At 42.5% G+C, this 21,139-nt stretch overlaps 1 protein-coding gene across 1 annotated transcript in view; it reads left to right on the top strand.

The window, feature by feature from the left end:
* LOC117036713 (zinc finger protein with KRAB and SCAN domains 7) overlaps positions 1 to 21,139 on the top strand; it is a 28,846-nt gene that overhangs the window by 5,502 nt on the left and 2,205 nt on the right. Inside the window, 4 exon segments of the mRNA XM_033131794.1 lie at positions 465 to 633; positions 2,112 to 2,203; positions 2,502 to 2,628; positions 4,575 to 6,000. Coding sequence (XP_032987685.1) covers positions 465 to 633; positions 2,112 to 2,203; positions 2,502 to 2,628; positions 4,575 to 6,000 — 1,814 coding nt within the window.

The following is a 21,139-nucleotide window of genomic DNA, read 5'->3' as shown; positions in this document are numbered from 1 at the left end:
TGAGGTTTGTCAACTCCTATTCTGGGATGTTGCCTCAGAAGCATTATTTGTGCACACATAGGCAGACACAATTGTCATTTTTCGTTTCCTTGGTACTTCTGATGGGTCTCTTCTGCAGGCTAAGGCCTTAGGGAGTATACTGAATTGTTCTCCTGGCTCTTTTTCTGGATGGTTCTTAAAGTGAATTTGTGTCTGAAGAACTGACACAGTGGAAGTCTATATAATCTGGTCTTCAAGCTCCTAACAGGAAGGTCCTCCTAACAGCACAGGGATGGCCAGTAGGACTGCAAGCGGCAGACCCCGCTTTGACAGTTTTCCCCCCAATGGGCTGCACTGGTGGAGCTGGAAGGACACTCTGGCTCTTCTTTGCCCTGGCTTTCTTTCTAGGGGTGCTTCTTAGAGGTTTTGGGTTCTGTACCTTCAAGGATGCTCTTTTGAACCCAATTGTATTTCCTTGCCTCTAGGTTTCAGCTCCAGCACAGGAACAGGAAATGCATTTGGAGGAGATGACAACCCTCGGTGCAACAAAGGAATCTCCTCCTACCTCACCCCTCAGTGAGGGTTCAGCCCCTGGAGTCCACCTTGAGCCTCCTCATGTCCCAGGGGCACACCACCTCCCCAATGGGCACTCTGGTATCACCTCTCCAATTCTGGCTTGAAGTCACACCTCCCTTCTCTCTTCTGGAGTCTCCTTTCCTTCATCTCCCCATCTCCTACCCTCTTAAAATCCCTCATTGCCCTGCCCTCTGTCTTCCTTCCCTAGTGACTTTGTTCCTTTTGCTTATTCTTCAATCATTCGTGTATTTAGCACATTTTTGTCAAGCACATGTCATGGGAAAGGCACTATTGGGGACCAGAGAGATGCAGTACACCGTCACTGCTTTCAAACAGCTTGTTACCTAGTTAGCAGAGAGTCAGCCATAGTGCAAGAAGAGGCAACCTCAGAAGATACGTTTGAGTAAGATCTGTGCCCAGGCGTTTGATGCCATCACAGATGAGCAATGTGGATGTTGTTAATGGTGAGCTAGAGTGGGTAGGGGATGCTTCAGAGGGGAGGTAGCAGTGAAAACTCGGGGAGGAATTTAAAGGGTAGAGAAAAGTGGGAGGTGCCAGAGCAGAGGACATTAGGTGCCAGAGCAGAGGATGTAAGCAAAGACTCTTAGTGGGAGTTCCTCGGACCCCGTTGAGGTGGGGTTAAGGAGGAGTATATTTAGGAGCCTGAGGTCTATTTGTACAGGACCTTAGAGGTGAGGCCAGGAAGGTTTTGGGAGGCAGGGGATGGTGTGTTAGAAACAATATTTTAGGATGATTACTCTGGTACATGTGAGCCCTGTGGATCAAATGGGGAGACCAGTGGCCAGGAGCCTCAGTAGAGGCTAGTGTAGGACAATAGATGTGAGGCAATTACTGCCTGAGAGGGGTTGAGTGGAATGGAAAGTGATAGATATGACAGACATTGTGAAGGAAGGATCCCGGGGACAACAGAGAGATGGGGGGAATCAGAGGAGTTGGGCCAACGTCTGGGATCATTGACAGAACGTGAGAAGTCAGGAAAGGAAAGTGGTAAGAGCATGCATTTTAGACACTGAACTTAAGGTGCTGTGGGACACCACATGGAATGTCCAGTAGACAACTGGAAGCCTGTGATGGGTGGAGAAGAACCAGGAACTGTGAGAGCAGCATTAGAACAGTGACAGTCAGTGAGTCTCACAGACAGAAAAAGGAAGCTCTGAGGCCTCAGCGCCTGGAGTGACCAAGCGAGAGGGCAGGAGAAGGAAGAGAAATCAGGGAATGAGAGCCAGAGATCGGAGGGGAACTCAGGTGAGGCTGATGCTAGGGAAGCTATGGGAGAGAGTGGTCAGAAGATAGCTTCCTTCAGAGACGTTGAAGATGAGGGCTGGGAGAAGCCATTTCTGTTTGAGCAGGGACCTCGTGCTGTGTCCTCCGTGGAAAATTCACAGCATAGTTAGGACAACACCTGTATGGAAGGGGCATGAGAGTGAGTGGGTGTGGATCTGCCTGGGTTCTCTTGAATCCACTCACTGGGATACAGACCTGATTGGAGCCAAGGGCAGACGTGTCCCCACTCATGGCTTTCTTTCCTCCCTCAGCTCATGGTGCTTCCCGGGTGTCTGCCCTTCCCCAAGCAAGGCACTTAGGAGACCAAGCAGTGGCACCTGTGCTTCGGATGGTCAGGCCCCAGGTGAGCGTGGTTCTCTGTCTTTCCGGAGTTCCCGAGTCTGTGGCCCAGGAACAGGTAGAGATCACCTCTGGGCGCTGGCCATTCTGAGACTGCTCCTGTGGCTTCCCCAGGGCTGGCCCCACCTGCTGAGTTCATGGACTCTCTCGTGCCCTGGACTTGTCCTTTTAGATGTGTCATCCCCGCTTGTCCCTCTCCCACCCCTTTGCCCACCAGGGCCTTTACCCTGTGCTCTTGGTACCCGTGATGACTGCTCTTCAGTCTGGAAATGTCCCTGAGCAGTAGAAGCTTGTCATTCCAGGGGTCTGCAGCATATGGGTTCCCGTCTGTGGACTGTACTGAGAAGAAGGGCAGAGGTCTAGCACGGAGTCGGAGAGGCCTGAACCGGAACATCAGGCCGGAAACGTACCGCAACATGGCCTCGTTGGGTAATGATTCTGAGCCCCAGCCCCTCACATTTGCTTCTGCATCCCTCACATCTCCTTTGCTATATTCTTGTTCTTGATGACCTTTTATTATGAAAAATGGGAAACATACACAAAGTGGAGAGAACAGTATAAGGAACCTGTTTGCGCCCATCACCCAGCTTTAACAGTTATCAACTTTCTCTTCATTATGGATTGAGCCAGGGTGGTTTAGTTAGTAAAAGCCGAAAGATTTATACGATCTGAAGAGAAACCAGAGTGTAAGGTGGTTTAGTTAGAATCTGTAGTTGTAAGGAACAGAGAGCCACTCACCTTATCGTAAGTAATGAGCTGTGTTACTTACAACAAGGTTAAAGGAATGGGAACCCTGAACAAACCAACTAGTTAGAACAGACTTGGAGAAGCAGGGCCTCTTGAGACTGGGGAGCCTGGGAACGTGAGCCACAAAAGGAAACGAATGTTTACACGTCATTGTACTGAGAATGTCACACAGCTGCTCCCTGCATATCTGTTTTGTCCTCCCACTGCTACCCGTTCTCTTTACTCTGAATCTTTTGGCCGCTCATAGATGAATTGAACTAGATTAGACTTTCTGTACCTCACGCTTCCTGCTCGCTGTGGCTCCTAGTGGCTTGGCTTCTCTCCATGCATCATTTCAGCTCGAGTTTTTACTTGTTTCCTTCACGTTGCCCTACTTTCTGTTCCGAGTTTCCTTAGACAGGGATTCCGAGGGTGGTTCAGCAGTGAAATATCATGTCTGTTTGGGCAGAACTTTGGCTCTGGCCACAGCAGGGGCCGATGTCTAACCTACAGAAAACGTACACTTGGGTGTATTGCCTGGCCCTGGTCCAGTCACCTGTGGTCCATCTTGGGATGGGCTGCGTACTTTGCACACAGCATGGTTGCCTCAGCTTCCCCTTCAGGAAAGACTGGAGCAGGGCAGCTTCCTTGAAGGTGCTGTTGTCAGGATAGGTTGTGTGATTGACAAGTCTAGGACAGTAGCCTACTCTGGAGAGGGTGGGCTCAGGAGTCAGGGATTCAGAAATCTGCAACTTCCACATTCTAAAGTAGCATGATGATTTGTAGCCTTGATTTAGATGTGTTGAAAGGAACCAAAATTTTTGTGTTGAGCTATAAGTATGATTGCCCTGCCTTCTCCCAGCTTTGGTATTAAAAAATTCTAGAATTCAAAAACCCATATTCAACTGTTCAGTCCTTATAATTCCAGATTATCAAAATGCCAAAGACATATTTTGATTTATATTTAAAATAATTGATGCCCCTCTTAATTTTCACAGGAGTGCAATACTGTCTCCTACCAGTCCAGAGCTCCAGGATCTAGGCGATCCCACTTTTCGAGCTCTATTCTTCCCTTCAGTACTTAGCCCAGCATTTCTGAACCTATAGCTTCTCAAAATCTTGGTACTTTCCTGTTATACCAGCAGCACTTCTTTTTTACACTTTTTTCCTAATCATACCTTCATCTCTCATTTTTGCCCACACTGTGTCTCATATTTGATTTGAGGTATTTGCCATCACACTCTCCCCAACATCTTTGCTGAGAATCATGGAACCATACAATGTCATGGTTGGAGAAGATCTTAGAGTTTATAATCAACTAAGGAGACATAGCATCTAAGTGACTTCTGGAAGACCAAACATGCTTTACATCTGGTCTGTAGCCTTTCAGTTACCCTGCTCACTTGTCTGTGCTGACTCAACATCTGTCTGTCCTGATGGCTCTTCATCCACAGCCATCTTCCCCCTCTTTGTCTTTCTGGTAATTAGAAAAATTTGAGCTGTTTTTCATTTTCTGTCCTGTTCTCAATGTGTCACCTCACTCCTTACCCATAATGTGAAGTTTTTTCAGGTGCATAGACTCCTGATGAATCTGTTTCCTCAATAGAACAAGAAATGAGTAAAAGCTGTTTTCTTCTTTCTCTTGGCAGCAGGGGAGTCTGGGGTGGAGAGTTCAGAGTTGCCTCCAAAGCAGGAAATTTCTAAAGGATCAGAGTCATCTTCTGGTGGGACATCAGGAGGCCTCTATGGGGTGGTTCCTGGGGGACCAGAGGCTGCAGATGTCTGTAAAGATGCTTTAGAGAAGCTAGAAGTGCAACACTCAGATGAGGAAGGGAGCCGACTGGAAAGCGGTTTCTTGGAAAGAACATGTGAGGATAAAAACAAATCCACCAAAGATGGATGTGATGAATATAAGGAACTTGGGGAATGTCCAGATCTGCCCTCCAGTTCTGCAGAACGTCAAGGAGTTCTGAAGGCACAGAAATTCTATCAATGTGATGAATGTGGCAGAACTTTTAATCGGAGTTCGCACCTGATTGGCCATCAGAGAATCCACACTGGAGAGAAACCCTATGAGTGTAGTGAGTGTGGTAAGACCTTCAGGCAGACCTCTCAGCTCATAGTTCATCTCAGAATCCACACAGGGGAAAAGCCCTTTGAATGCAGCAAGTGTGGGAAGACCTATCGGCACAGCTCCCACCTCATTCAACACCAGCGACTCCACAATGGGGAGAAACCGTATAAATGTAACAGATGTGGAAAAGCCTTTACTCAGAGTTCCCAACTCATTGATCACCAGAGAACCCATACAGGGGAGAAACCGTATGAGTGCAATGAGTGTGGGGAGACCTTCATTAGGAATAAAAGTCTCGTCCGACATCAGGTACTTCACACTGGTAAGAAACCCTACAAGTGTAGCGAGTGTGAGAAAGCTTTTTGTTCTAATAGAAATCTTATGGACCATCAGAGAATCCATACTGGGGAGAAGCCTTATGAGTGTATTGAATGTGGCAGGGCCTTCAGTCGGAGTAAATGTCTTATTCGACATCAAAGCCTCCATACTGGGGAGAAACCTTACAAATGTAAGGAGTGTGGGAAAGCCTTTAGTCAGAACTCTCAGCTTGTTGATCATGAGCGAATTCATACTGGAGAAAAACCTTTTGAATGTAGTGAGTGTGGTAAGGCATTCAGCCTGAGTAAATGTCTCATTCGACATCAGAGACTTCACACAGGTGAAAAGCCCTATAAATGTAATGAGTGTGGGAAATCCTTCAATCAAAACTCACACCTCATTATACACCAGAGAATTCACACTGGCGAGAAACCTTACGAATGTAATGAGTGTGGGAAGGTCTTCAGTTACAGCTCCAGTCTCATGGTACATCAGAGAACTCACACTGGGGAGAAGCCCTATAAATGTAATGACTGTGGGAAAGCCTTTAGTGACAGCTCACAGCTCATCGTACACCAAAGAGTTCATACTGGTGAGAAACCCTATGAATGTATTGAGTGTGGGAAAGCCTTCAGTCAGCGTTCCACTTTTAATCACCACCAGCGAACTCACACTGGAGAGAAGCACTCAATTCTGACTCGGTCAGTTTTATAAGGCATAAGTTCCCAAGACAGAGAGCAAGGATCTTTGAATTAAGTTTTCTTTATAAGAAGTATGCTCAACCTGTTCTCCTCTTGGAACACATAATCAAAGTGGGCCATTCCCTAAATGCTGTCTGCTGGGTCATAGAATTGGGAGAGGGAGTAACAGTACAGTCCTTCCCCACTATTGGGGAAGTAAGGACTGCACATTTCATGTACTTGTAGGGTTTCTGTTTCCTTCCTTCCATTTTTCCTTCCTTCCTCCCTCCCTTCCTTCCTTCCTTCCTTTCTTCCTTCCTGTGCTCCTTCCCTCCTTCCTTTCCTTCTTCCCTCCCTCTCTCCCTCTCTCCCTTCTCTCTCTCTCTCCTGTTTAAAAATGTATTTCATTTCTTAGTTATGCATCCTAATCAGACTGTGCTTCTCAAGGACAGAGATTATACCATCCTTATTCTGTTTGACCTCTGTTTCACTATTTACATAAAGTCATTCTCTAAGACTCTGATTTTTTTCTCTTGGCTGTGGTACTCTTACTTTTTAAACTTCTACTCTGATCTAGACCCTCATCATTTGTGTTCCCTACCCAGAAAACATTCTCTTCCTGTTGGCTAATCTGTGTCCCTCAGAACCTTCCAGATCCATCTCATCTCTGGAAGAGTGTCTTCTTCAAATGCTTCTTCATTCTTCTTAAACTTCTGTTTATATGACCTCAGTGCTTTGAATTAGCTGGTGCTACAATGTGCAACTGTTGCTAAATTGCTGTGTAAATTATTCTCAACTTAATGCATATGTGTTTACATTCATCCCAACTTATTGTAGGCTCTTTGAGGTTGGCTTTGGTATCTATTCCTTTTAACATATAGATAATAATTTTCACATAGTAGTTGTTAATAAATAATTTTTTTAAAACAATTCTATTGAATCTTTCTTAAATTGGGTACAGTTTCCCTCCCCCTTTCCCCAACCAGACCAGAAGCTTCTAAATATGAAAGTGGCATTTCATCATAGGATATCACATACAAACACCTCATTGATGCCTTCTGCATGTATTTCTGGATGTCTCACTACTGTTACTTCATTGTTGGTTTCTGATATATGTTCTATTGTATGTAGGAAGTTTCCTTCTATTCCCATTTTTCGAAGAAGCAATGTGGTATCATAGTTAAAGACACAGATTTTGTGCTTAGAACTCTAGGTTCAATCCTGACTGCATACTTTCTTAGGTGTGTGATCCTGGGCAAGTCACTTGGTTTCCTTGTGTCACAGTTCTTCCATCTCTAATCAGGAGCTGCCTTATAGGGATGTTAGGATAATATTAGTTCACTTGTGTATGGCACTTAAAACAATGCTTAGCACATAGTACACTAGCAGTTATTCTTAAAATTTTTATTAAGATGTTTGCTAAATTCTATCAAGTTTTAAAAGAAATCTATTGTTGTAATTTTATTGGTCATGTCTCTTTTTTTTTTTTTTTTTGACAACTTTCCAAATAATTGACATTTCTTTGTGTACCTGATATAAATTTATTTGTGGTTAGTTTTTTGAAGTACAGAACTGGATTGAATTTACTAAGGTTTTGCAGGCTTTGCAAAATGTATTTGGAAATTAATTTTTTTTTGTATTACTCTGGAAGAATTTGCATAATATGGGAATTAGTTTTTGAAGGGTAAAAATAACTGGGCCTGATGCATTCTGGGGGAGGAAGGTATTGGGACAGATAAATCTTTAGCAAAATTTTGATTAATGGTTGCCTTTTTAGGTTTCTCCCTCTGTGCAAATTTTGGTAATATGTATCTGGAAATCATTTTTACTGGGCTCTCAGTTGCATAAAGTTTTACCTATTCTATAAAATTAATATACTTTCTTCTGTGTACGTAGTTAGAGCTCTATTTTCATATATAATGTTTTGCATTTTGGTTTCCTTTCAACTTTTCTGTCATGATTATCAAGTATAGTTGGTTTTGTTTCTCTTTGGAACTCCAGTTTTTGTTGAATATATTTTTTTCATTTTTTTTTTTTTACTGCATCAGGTTACAGAGGTTTTTCTTTCATCCTATATTTCATTTGTTTTTTCCCCCATTAGTCACTTATGAGGTCTTTCCAGTCATGATATTTGCCCCAAAATAGGGAAAGTGGGTTTTTCTTGAATCCTTTTAGAGTCCAATTGGATGCCGTTAAAAATGTCAGTTTGGATCTGAATCTAGGTTAGTTGTAAATTTACTTTACTGATATTTACTTCAGCAGTAAAGAAATAAAGGATCAGCTCAGTGTTTTGGTAATCTTCCACCTAGAGCCAGTTGAAAACCTTCCACCTAGAGCCAGTTTTTTGTATCTAGCTTTCTTTTTGCCTCTGCCTTCATATCATATTCCCCTGAAAATAAGACCTGACTGGAAAATATGCCCTAGTATGATTTTTCAGGATGCTCGTAATATTAGCCGTATCCCAACAATAAGCCCCAGTTAAGATCATCAGCCAGACGGATACATTTAGTACGTCCATTGCAACACACGATAGATGTATTGAATTATAAAATACCATGTTTCCCCAAAAATAAGACCTAACCAGAAAATAAGCCCTATCGTGATTTTTCAAGATGCTCGTAATATAAAATAAGCCCTACCATATTTGACCAAAAATAAGACCGGGTCTTATATTAATTTTTGCTCCAAAAGACACATTAGGGCTTATTTTATATTATGAGCATCCTGAAAAATCATGCTAGGCCTTATTTTCTGGTTAGGTCTTATTTTCGGGGAAACACGGTAATAATATTAATATATAATTAAATATAAATAATATTGACATTAATACTTGAATGATAACATAAATTATAATTAAGAATTGTAAATACCCAAGTGGGCACCTTTAGACAACAGGTAAATGCCTATGTAAACAGATGAACTTGAGACTTATTGCCAAATGACCAATTGGAGTACAGACACAATACATGAATAATGTGTGCACTTGCTAACAAAAAGACGTGGTTGTGTCTAATATGAATCTTCATAATTCAATATGTTGTGTGTTGTAAAGGACGTACTTAATGCACTTGTGTGAAATAAATAAACATTTTCTGAATTTTGATGCCTGCAATTTTTCGTCCTTTTGTGTGGACCATCATTCTTAACTGTCATTTTTGTTGCTACTCCTGTCTTATAAGCCTTCAATTAACACTTGATTTAATGGTAGATTTAAAGGAAATAATATTTTGACCCCCAGACAAGATGAGTGCAAAAAGAAAGAGCTATTCCGTCGAGTACAAAAAAGGAATCGTGGAGGACTCCCGGGGCAAGAATCTTACGGCTTTCTGCAAAGAGAAGAAGTTGGATCTCCGAATGGTCCGAAAATGGCGAGCAGAGTACGATAACCTCAGTCAACAGGTAGACGAGGGAAATGCTAAGAAGCGCAAGTGTGGATCAGGTCGGCAACCATTGTTTCTTGAGCTGGAAGACATCATCTGTGAGTAGATTGCTGACAGGAGAGCAAAGGCTTTGGTTGTGCATAGGGCTGATATTCAAGCATTTGTCCTTGCAATGGCACCACAGTTAGAAATATCCCTAGAAGAATTCAAAACATCACAACACTGGCTGGATGGCTTCCTTCCACAATATGAACTGTCTCTAAGAAGATCTACCACACTGTTCGAGCTGGAAGATACTGAAGTTATTAAACATGCACTTGCATTCAAGTCCTTCATTGATGGCCTTGATTTTTCTATATACCAACTCCAACATTATTGCTATGGATGAAACTACAGTGTTTATGGGCCAAGAATCTCAAATGACAATTGATAAGAGGGGTGTCTCGTCAATCTACTACATTCCTTCCACTGGTTAGGAAAGTGCATGTGTTACCTGTATTTTGGCAATTCATCTGGATGGAAAGAGAACCCCACCTCTAATCATCACTAAGGGCAAGAAAGATAAGGTTGAATGTGTTTCAGGCATTTATGTTCTTGAAACTGAAAAAGCCTGGTGCACACAAGCAGTTATAAGGAAGTGGGTCGATTTAATGCTGCCACTTGTTTTGCAAGGTGGCCAAAGAGGTCTGCTAGTCTGGGATTCAGCCAGCACTCACTGCGCTAAAGACATGAAGAACTTCCTTGCAGAGAAAAGAATAGATCAAATGATTCACTCAGGAATGACTGTCTCCAGACTCTTGATATTGCAATAAACAAGCCATTCAAGGACCATTTGTGCATGGAAATCCATGACTACATTGAAAATAGAATGGAGAGAAATCAGTGTGGAAACTTTGTGAAGCCTAATCTGCAAGAGGTTATGACTTGGGTGAAGAATTCATGGGATAAAATCACTGACAGCTGTGTTGCCAATGCACTACGACCAGGCTTCGTGGACACGAAGTGCTCATTTAAGGAGAGCTCTATTGCTGGACATAAGAGATTGGGGCCAATGGTTTTACAGGAAATGGAGTCCAAAGAAATTCAAGCCGGAATTCGGGGTTTGCAGAGTTATGACGATGTTCCCGAAGAAGATGACATAACTGTATTTGAATAAATGTAGAATTTTGTACATGAATAAATGAATAAATGTAGATTGTTGTACATGAATAAATGTAGATTGTTGTACATGAAAGAATAAGACATCCCCTTAAAATAAGCCCTAAGGCGTCTTTTGGAGCAAAAGTTAATATGAGATATTAACTTTAATATAATATATTCCTTCTGGGGAAATACGGTACTGTGGATCCAGTGGAGCCTCTGTCCATGTTCTCTATTGATTCTGAGTAACTTGTAAAAACTGAATGTGGAAAAGCCTTCAGTTGCAACTCATACTTTATTTTACCTCACTGATTCCAAATTGGGAAAAGATCCTATTCTTAAGGTAAGTGTGAGAAACATTCACTTGTAGAAAAATAATCCACCAGCAACTGCTTACAAGAAATCCTACTCATTGTAAGTGGGAACGCCTTTGTTATGGTTTTTTTTTTTAATTCTTTAAAATTAAATTTTTTTTTTTAAGTTTTTTTTTTTTTTTTTTTTTTTTTTTTTAAAGATTTTATTGGGGAAGGGGAACAGGACTTTATTGGAGAACAGTGTGTACTTCCAGGCCTTTTTTTTTCCAAGTCAAGTTGTTGTCCTTTCAATCTTAGTTGTGGAGGGCGCAACTCAGCTCCAGGTCCAGTTGCCATTTCTAGTTGCAGGGGGCACAGCCCACCATCCCTTCCGGGAGTCGAACCAGCAACCTTGTGGTTGAAAGTACGCACTCCAACAAACTGAGCCATCCGGGAGCTCGCCAGCAGCTCAGCTCAAGGTGCCGTGTTCAATCTTAGTTGCAGGGGACAGAGTCCACCATCCCTTGTGGAACCCGAGGAGTTGAACCAGCAACCTTGTGGTTGAGAGCCCACTGGCCCATGTGGGAATCAAACTGGCAGCCTTCGGAGTTAGAAGCATGGAGCTTTAACCACCTGAGCCACCAGGCCGGCCCTAAATTTTTTAATTAAAACAATTTTTAATTGAGGAATATTGGGGAACAGTGTATTTTTCCAGGTCCCATCAGCCCCAAGTCATTGTCCTTCAATCTAGTTGTGGAGGGCACAGCTCAGCTCCAAGTCCCGTCTCCATTTTCAATCTTTGTTGCAGAGGGTGCAGCCCACCATCCCATGTGGAAATTGAACTGGCAGCCTTGGTAAAGAGCTCACATTCTAACCAACTGAGCTATCTGGCCGCCCCTCTGACAGCTCAGCGGCAGCTCGTTGTCTTCAGTCTAGTAATGGAGGGTACAGCTCACCAGCCCATGTGGGAATCGAACCGGCAACCCTGTTGTTAAGAGCTCACGCTCTAACCAGCTGAGCCATTCAGCCGCCCTATAGTTTATTTCTTGTTTGACATCAGAAAATCCACGTGGGTTAAAGTCTCTTGGTTTTTGGCAGGCAAATTATTCATGCAGAACTATTATTTTGCACACCTTTCTGAAAAATATTCCTGAAATAAGTGTGAAAATCTTTTAGTTTGAGGAAATAGTTTCTGCTGCATCCGTGAATCCACAATGCAGAAAGAGAGTATCAGTAGAGAGTATGAGAGAACACCCAGTTTATTTTTAAAAGTCAGAATTTATACCCGGGAGATGGGTATGACCCAGGTGGCCAAATATGGAAAAGGTGCTAGGAGCTGAACACTTGTTTACTGCTCAGATACACAAAGAAAAGATTCCACAGCTGTACTCTGCACCCCCAACCCTAATCTTTCAGCTTTTAAATCCATAGGGAAGGTCGGGAGATTTTGGGTGCTAACAAGTTATTTTGAGTACTGTCCCATGATGGCAGACATTTTTATCAAGGTGTTGACATCTTGGAGTGCTAGAAAAGATATATTCATGAAAACCTAATTGTTAGGGACAAATTGAATACCCACAGGGTGGCTTTTGCTCTATAGAAAACTAAAAACAAATCCTCTACCCCTGACATTAGGACATGTTCAAGCCTTAGGGGGCCTTGTAGAAGCACTTGCCCCAGCTCAATAACGGGGAGGGTGTTAGGACGTCAGCTGTTCCAGGCACCTAACAGTGCAAGTGTTTGACCCAGGATAGGACATTGTAGACTTAGTCTTCACTTAACCAGAACAGTTGCCCCACTAATACATGCACAGGGCCAAGGGCCTTGTACTTTACCCAAGTGGATGCTAAGTAGGATGAGTGCAGATTCCATTTTAAGTCATGTGAATGCTTTACATGAAAAGACAGAAGGAGAGACATGTATGATGCCTGGCCCCCTTTTCTTATCTGTGGGTGTTCCTCAAGTGATACTTGGTTAGGAATTTACAGCTGAAACAATGTTTTTCCTCCTATTTGGGCCAGTCCACAAACAAAATTTTCTAGGAATGAATATACAGGTGGCATTTTATGACCATACTAACAGGTTTTTCCACAAAGTCTCTTCAAGTTACATTGTCTTGAATATGGATGATGCACTTACAAGATAGTTACCCTACTGGGTGCCATATGGATCGTGGATAGACATGTAACAGAGCCAACAGTCACCCAAGATTTGGGTATCATGCGAGTAATCACAGGACAATATATATGTACCCCTAAGACCGGATAAGGAGTGTCAACCATGGCTGCATGTTCAGGGTCACAGTACATGCCCAGGCACCAGCTTGTATACATTGATTAGATACTTTGATTCCCATTTGGGCAAGATTGAAAAATGTTATATCTCCTCACCAAGACTGTGTTGCTCTCTGAGGGAGTAGCGACCAAAAAATTGCAATTACACCATACCTGAGACAGCCCTGGCAAGTCAAAGAGCATGTCCTGATGTCAGGAAGAGGCCACTAGTGGAACCTCTAGTCAGTATTCAGGCTACCTCAGCAATGAACAAAAACTGATGATACTTGAGCTCTAACTGGGGAGCCAAACCACTGGTGCCCCTAGGATTTGAGATGTGTGTGGCCTATTATACAGCCTATTTGTGAAGAAGGTGGTCATGGCAGCTACTACAGTGCTAAACTTAAAGCCACTGACAACTATATTCTCCAGTCTAAGCTGTACATTCACTATGGCTATTCTTTGTCAACACCTGTCCTAGTGAGGAGTACTGGAACAATGAGACAGTTGTTCTTTAAAAGACTCAAAAGAGAACCATTTGAGGAACTCTATAGACAACTCACCTCTTCTCACAGGTTCCCTAAGGCTGCCATTGAGATTGGATATGTGGGATATTTGAACTATAGGACCAGCAACAACTAGATAATTCCCCCAAATCTGCAAGAACAAGAGAAGTTGCACATCTGGTTGGGGGCATCTGATTTGTTCAGAGCAATATGCTTGAGTAAGAGTTATGAATAGCTTGTATTGGGGCAGAGGTAAAGGTGTGCTCCACCTGCCCTCTCTCAAATATGAAGCTAGAATATCCTGTCCTGTAATTAATACCAAGGGTCAAGCCATCCCCTGATAACGCCACTTGCTCTGTATCTCCAGGTTCTAGAACATCCTTTTTCCTGTTGTGGTAATCATCACCAAAGATGTTGTTCCTCAAGAAGTCAAGTGTATTAGTCAGCAAGGGCCACCATAACAAATACCATACACTGGGTTGCTTATACAACAGAAATTTATTTTCTCACAATTCTGGAGCTAAAAGATCCAGATCAAGGTGTCAGCAGGGTTGACTTCTTGGCTTGTAGATATCCACCACCTCCTTCTATCTTCACATGGTCTTTCCTCCGTGCTAGTCTGTGTCCTAATTTCCTCTTATAAAGACACTAGTCATATTAGATTAAGACCCACCCTAATGACTTCATTTAATCTTTATTACCACTTTAAAGGCTCTAGCTCTAAATATAATCACATTGTGAGGTCCTGAGGGTTAGGATTTCAACACATGAATTTGCAGGGGACCCAATTTAGCCCAGAATATCAGGGGATTTTTTGGGGGGAGGTTTTATTTTTGTTTGTTTTGGTATAAAGTTAACCCAAGGGTAAGTCTGGATTGACCTGCCAATATGGGGAGTTGGCCTTATTCTTGGGTGAACAAATTATCCTTTAGTTTGAACACCATGGCTGCTGCCTCCTGGGTTGTATTCCAAATGGCTCCTCAATCTGTATTTTACTTCCAGTTTAAACCTGGACTTTTGAGCACTATGGCAGGCACATGAATGGTTGTTTGTTGTGGTTTCCTTAGTTTTTGTTGTTTTTAACAGTTTTATTAAAATATAATTCATATACCATACAATTCATCCATGTAAAATGTACCATTCAGTGGTTTTTTCCAAACTTTTTTTTTTTTTTTTTTTTTTTTTTTTTTTTTTTTTTTTTTTTTTTTTTTTTTTTTTTTTAAGGAGGGTGCAGTTCACAGTGGCCCATGTAGGGATGGAACAAGCAACCTTGGTGTTATTAGCACCACGCTCTAACCAACTGAGCTAACCGGCCACCCCCCAGTTCAGTGGTTTTGATATATTCACGTATATGTACAACCACCAGCAGTCAGTTTTAGAACGTTTTCATCACCTCAAATAGAGCTCCCCTACACTTTAACTATCACTCTCCTTGATCCACCCCCCACACACACACACACATACACCAGCCTTGATGTTGTTTTGTTACAACTTTTTATCATAGAGGATTTTTACTATACACACAAACTACAAAAAAAGAAAGAGAAAGAGACAGAGACAGAGAGAGAGAGAGACAGAGAGAAAGAGAGAAAGAAAGAAAGAAAGAAAGAAAGAAAGAAAGAAAGAAAGAAAGAAAGAAGAAGAAAGAAAGAAGGAAAGAGAAAGAAGGAAAGGAAGGAAGGAAGGAAGGAAGGAAGGAAGGAAGGAAGGAAGGAAGGAAGGAAGGAAGGAAGGAAGGAAGGAAAGAAAAAGAAAGAAAGAAAGAAAGAAAGAAAGAAAGAAAGAAAGAAAGAAAGAAAGAAAGAAAGAAAGAAAGAAAGAAAGAAAAGAAAAATTAAGGGTTGCATGTAATGCAGTAAATTCTAACACAACCTGTGAAGCAAAGATTTAACTTGAATCTAATTAAGCCTCTATTCTTACTTTCCAATTTATAGGAAATGTAGGGGGATATGATGATGAAACAATCAGAAAAATTCATGATTTGTGATTTATATAATATGAGACACTTTATGACACTTTTGGGCTAGACTCTTCAAAAAAGTCAGTGAAATGAAAAAATGTCACTCAACTGTTCTAGATTAAAAGGTTCTTCAGAGACACTACAACTAAGTGCAGTGAGTGAACTTTGATTAGAAAATATCTCTAGAAGATATTTAGGGAATAATGGAGACATTGGAATATGGAATGGATATAACATTTAATAGTCCACTTGATGGCAGAATTATTTTTAAGTTTCTTAAGTGTGACAGTTATATTTTGGTTATCTAGAAGAAATGTCCTTATTCTTAGGAGATGCATACTGCAATATTTAGGGTTGAAGGGTCGTAATCTCTTCAACATTTTCAAATGGTTCAATGATAACAACAAATAAAAAGTGTGGTGTGTGTGGAGAGGAAAAACTAATGTGGCAAAATGTTAACAATTGTTGAATCTAGCTAGAGGGAATATGTATGTTCAAAATTTTCAAAATAAAGTTTGAAAAAGGTAAAGGGTATTATGGAGGGCTCATTATAACTCAATACCCTTTGGGAGAAATGCAATCTGCGGTTTGAGGCAGTGTGGCAGTAGATAAAAGAACATAGGATCTGTAGTCAGAAGACCCAGTCCACTTTTCAAATTGTCCATGACTTGCTGTGCAACCATAGCAAATCATTTCATATACCCAGGCTTTAGTTTTCTCATCTAGAAAATAAGGATAATATTATGTCATAAAATTACTCAGGCTTAAGTTAGTTAATGCCAATGAAAGCCCTTTATAACTTGTGATTAATATATATTATAGTAGTAAGTCCCATTCACTTTTACAGTTTTGAAGTATCTTTTCATCTTTTCCTATAGCCTGAGAGACATAGCCTCAGATAGATCGTGAATTCCCAAAGGGAAGTGCTGTGTTACCACCATTGTGATCAACAAAGTAAGATCTGACTAATCAGATATTGATTTCATTTACCCAAACATAAGTTGGAATTTCTTTGGCTGGCAGATGTCATGATAAAGATTGAAATTGCTGAATATTTAGGCAATGTGAACCCTCAAAATACCCTGATTTTGGACAGTGACATCATTCTGGACTGAATGAATAGATTTTTGTCAGAAAAAAAAATATGCTTGTGGATAAAGGCAACAAGTTTGATTAGGGGCCCTGGAATTTGTGTTGTTAACATGTCCCAGTAATGCTCTCTAAAATTTGAGAACAACTGGGGCTAGAATATTAATGAGTTATCATTATCCCCTGGGACCAGACGTGGAGTTAGCAGCTTGAATCAGAATTAATGACCCCTTCCCAAAATAAAAGAAAAACAAAAGCAAGTTGTTTATAACTGCCCAAATGTAAATGAATATTTTCCTTCAATGTTCCTAACGTAGTGGCAATAGCACTATGCTCCTGAGTTCTACTTCCAGCATCAACTGGGGGTATGAACTTGTATGGATCTTATAATTTCTCCGAATCTATGTTTCTCAGTTTCCTGTAGAAAATGAGGCAGAGTTATTATGCCACTTACATGACCTGATGGATATGAATACTTAAAGTATTCCTGATATACTTAAAGTATTCAGTACATATTTGTTGGTTGATTAGCTTCAAAGTCCAATTGTCAAGTGACTTCTTTACAATAATTCCCTAGAGTATCCTGCCCTAGATATCCTGCCTATAATGATACCTCCTAAATTTATATCTCTAGCTGTGATTTCTTCACCTGACTTCTATTCCAACTGCCCATTTGACATTTCCTCTTGGAAGTTTAATTGGCATCTTTAACGTAATACATTCAAAACAAAACTGTTGCTCCCTCTCCTTAAACTCATTTTTCTTTCAGTCTACTCTATTTTCAAAAGGCAATCTTATTCTAGTCATTCAGATCAGTAACCATGGAGTCACCCATAACTAACATCCAATTCATTAGCAAGTCATGCTGGCCATGCCTTCAAAATATATGCAGAACTATTTTGCATCAGCTCCACTCCATTACTTCTAAGCTAGTCCATGCCAGTATCATTTCTCATCTGGAATACTGCAGCAGTTTATTAATCTTTCTACTTCTACTCTTGCCCACCTTCATACTTCTCAGTAGAGCAGCCAGAAAAAATATTTAAAATGTTATGTCATGAAATGAAACTTTCATGCAAGGTTTATGTCAGAATGGATTGAGAGCAAGGATTGAGAGCAAGAAATTAAAAATGTATAGGAACAGGTTTCTTGGCTCCTTTCATATCTGATAGCTAATAAATCTTTGAACACGTGGCAGGGGAAAAAAGATAAGATCATGTCACTCCTTTGTCCCCAAACCCTTCAATATTAGTCAGGATACATCCAAAGCCTGATCTGAAATGTGTGCCCTCCCTTCCTCCTGTTTTAAGGTCTTCGCTTCCTGATTTTCCCTCTGTCAGGAACACTCTTCCCCCAGATACCCACATGCCTGAATTGCTCACTTCCTGTCATCTGTAAAATAGTCCCTCCATGATCTCTCTCTCTCTCTCTTTCTCCCCTTATTTACTACTACGTTCTACCTATTTATTATTGTCGCTCCTGACTTGAACTTAAGCTTCAGGAAGTAGCGAGTGCGTTCACTTTCTTCACTACTGTATCCGCAGAGCCTGGTACAGTGACATAGTAGGCACCCCAAAGTTATTTTGTATGCTGCCAATAAATGATAGCCGATCCTAGCTTTGAGGCTGTAAGACACGGGATCTGTGGAAGGAAACAGGACTTCCGCTCAGCAGCCAGAGCTGGCGGTGTGACTTGAGGGAGCCTCAGTTCGAGCTGGCGGCCCAGTTGATTGGTTCCTCTTCCCGCCCTACCCAAGTCTCTGACCCAGGCTCCACCCCTTCCAAGGCCCTCCTCCTATTGGCTGAAATCTCCCATCCCTGAGTCCTCCCAGCCAATGGTAGGGCAAAAATTGGTCGGGAGGCGGGGTCAGAGCGCTCGCGGACCCGGCTGGCAGCGAGGGAGGGGGAGGACTCCAAGCACCTCGGCACATAGATGCAGAAACCTCCTGATGCCTAGAAGGGCCGGAGGGTTAAGATGGGAGTTAGCGGGGCGTCGGTGACGTAGTTCCTCCTGCGCTTTGTTCCAAGATGTGGGTCAGGCGCTTTCGGTGAGGGGTATGTGCAGCCTGGCATGGGGGTTCGGGCCGGGTTCTGAGAGTGGGTGGGGGGTACAGGCCGGGAGCCAGGCCTCCTCCACTGCTGCCCGCTGCAGAAACGGGGATGCGGCAGCTCAAAGGGTCGTTGTGGGCCTCCCCCGCTCATCGCTCGGCGCTGCCCCTTTGTTTTGGGTCTCGTCTCCCACTGGGCGTAGCTGCCAGCTCGGACCCGGCTGGTGGTGTTGACAGAACTGTGTCATCCCCACCCCTAGCCTGGAGACCGCCCTGGTAATAGCTGTTGAAGTCCAGCCCAGGCTCCCAAAGGACTCTACAACCCCCGAGTGTTTGATTCAGATCACCAGTCCAATCCCCGCTGTGTTCCCAGTGAGAAAACGGACCCAGAGAGCAAGGCAGCGACTTGCCCACTGTTATTCATTCATTCAACAAATAATTAATTGAGCACCTACCTGAGTATGCTAGGTCTTGGGATTACAGTTGAGTACAAGGCAGATCTATATTCAGGTACGAGAAGTGCAACAAGCTTGAAGGGTTAGAAGCAGGGTCTGGGAATCTGGAGGGGGGAAACACTCCTCAAAAACATGTTGAGGCCTAGTGATCCTAAGAGATGGGTAATGATTTTTAAAAGTCTCCTTGTAGCATCCTTTCAGTACTTTATCTCTTCCTGTTTCTGTAAAGACGCTTGACTTGGAAAAATTCCCCTCGCATCTCTCTTCTGCAAACTTGCATTAGAAACCTGAATTGCAGAGAGTTCAGTTGGATTATATTTTGCAGTTAGAGAATATGGAGACTTCTAGATATAAAAGGACAGATTGAATGGGGGTGACTGTGGTGTGATGGAATAGGATTTCCTTCACACACACAGAGCTTGTCTCTCACTGGTCGTGAGGCCTTCGGCAAGTCATTCAACCTCTATGAGTTTCATTTCTTCATCTTGAATGATCACCCGTACTGCTCACAGTTCAATAGGAAGGGAAGTTACCCAGGGAGGGGACACTGCCTTGAGTGTCCACTGGGAATACAGTACTCGGAGGACTCAGTCATTTCTGTTTGCAGTGATTCAAGAACCCATTAGGAATTTCCTCACCAAACCCAAGGAAGACATCAGGCAAGCTCTGATGGGCAGATCCTTTGGAGTGAGGCGACTGTGCACGAGGGAGTGAGTGATTCCTATCCCTCCAGGTAGGTGAGATCTAGACTGTGAAATCAGTCTGGAGACAGGAATCCTGCCTGCTAGAGAATATGGGGACCAGGACCGAAAGGGAGCATCTCTGGATGGTTATTTATCGAGGAGGAGAGAAACTGAGAAGTGGGAGGGGGGCCTCTGGATCTTGAGGAGTTGAGTTTTGGGCTGGGAGGAAGGGTGATATAGTAGAACTCAAATGTGGGTGTCAGGAGACTTAGACTTGAATCCCTGCTCTCCTCTAATTTCCAGTTTCCTCATCTCTACATTATGACATACGACTAGGTGGCCGGGGAGGTTCCTTCCAGCTCTGATGTTCTGAGAATCTGCATAGTTGGACTAGGTCAATCTCGTAGGGAATTTAGGCCCTTCCGTGGCCCTGTTGAGACAGAATTGTGAAGAATGCAAATTCGCGGTCATGATGTTCAAACAATATGAAGCACAGAAGGGAAGAGCTGGTGGAGGAGTGATGAGGGTGGTGGTCACATGTGGAGGGTGCACTTCTCACCATTCCTACACCCAGAGAGAGTTAGAGAGAGTCCTGAACTTGTGTGATTTAACACTTCAAATCACACAACATTTACACAGCTCCCTTTGGGCCAGGCACTGTGTGGGATCCACGTATGAATATTGTGAGCCCTGCTTTCTGGGGGCTGGGAGCTTAATGTGTATGTGGGAGGAGGAGGGACACAGACACACATACACGTAGTTCTAGTAGGAGGCAACTCTAGTTTACATTAGATTTGTGATGGTGCTTTTTTGAAGTACAGAAATTTTTATATGGTCAAATCTATCAGTTTTGCTGTGATGGTGTCAGTCTTTATTTTATGCTTAAGGCTTGCTTAGGCCTTTCTCTCCCTGAGATCCACTAGTCCCCTGATATTTCTTTTCTCTTTTTCTTTTTTAACACATCACTCATCTGTCTCTCTGGAATTTATTTTCAGCTTTTGTCTCTTATTCCTCATTCCTTTGCAGTTAATTAATAACCAAGGATCATGTGACCACTTCTCTGAGGGACCTGAACAGTCAGATGATGCTGGCGAATTAAAGGAATACAATCTCCCTAGGTAAAAACAAAAAAAAACCAAAAAAAACACAAACTCTCTCTCTCTCTCCTCTCCTCTCTCTCCTCCTCTCTCCTCTCTCTCTCTCTCTCTCTCTCTCTCTCTCTCTCTCTCTCTCCTTGATGGGTTCCTCACAGCCTGAAATGAATGGTGCTCCTGTGATCAGAACTGTCATCCATCAGTCTCAGGGATTTGTGGGTC

The sequence above is a fragment of the Rhinolophus ferrumequinum genome, chromosome 17 (assembly GCF_004115265.2).
Source record: "Rhinolophus ferrumequinum isolate MPI-CBG mRhiFer1 chromosome 17, mRhiFer1_v1.p, whole genome shotgun sequence".
Taxonomy (NCBI): Eukaryota; Metazoa; Chordata; class Mammalia; order Chiroptera; family Rhinolophidae; genus Rhinolophus; species Rhinolophus ferrumequinum.
Note: the sequence above shows the minus strand (reverse complement) of the source record. Positions and strands in the feature narration are given on the sequence as shown.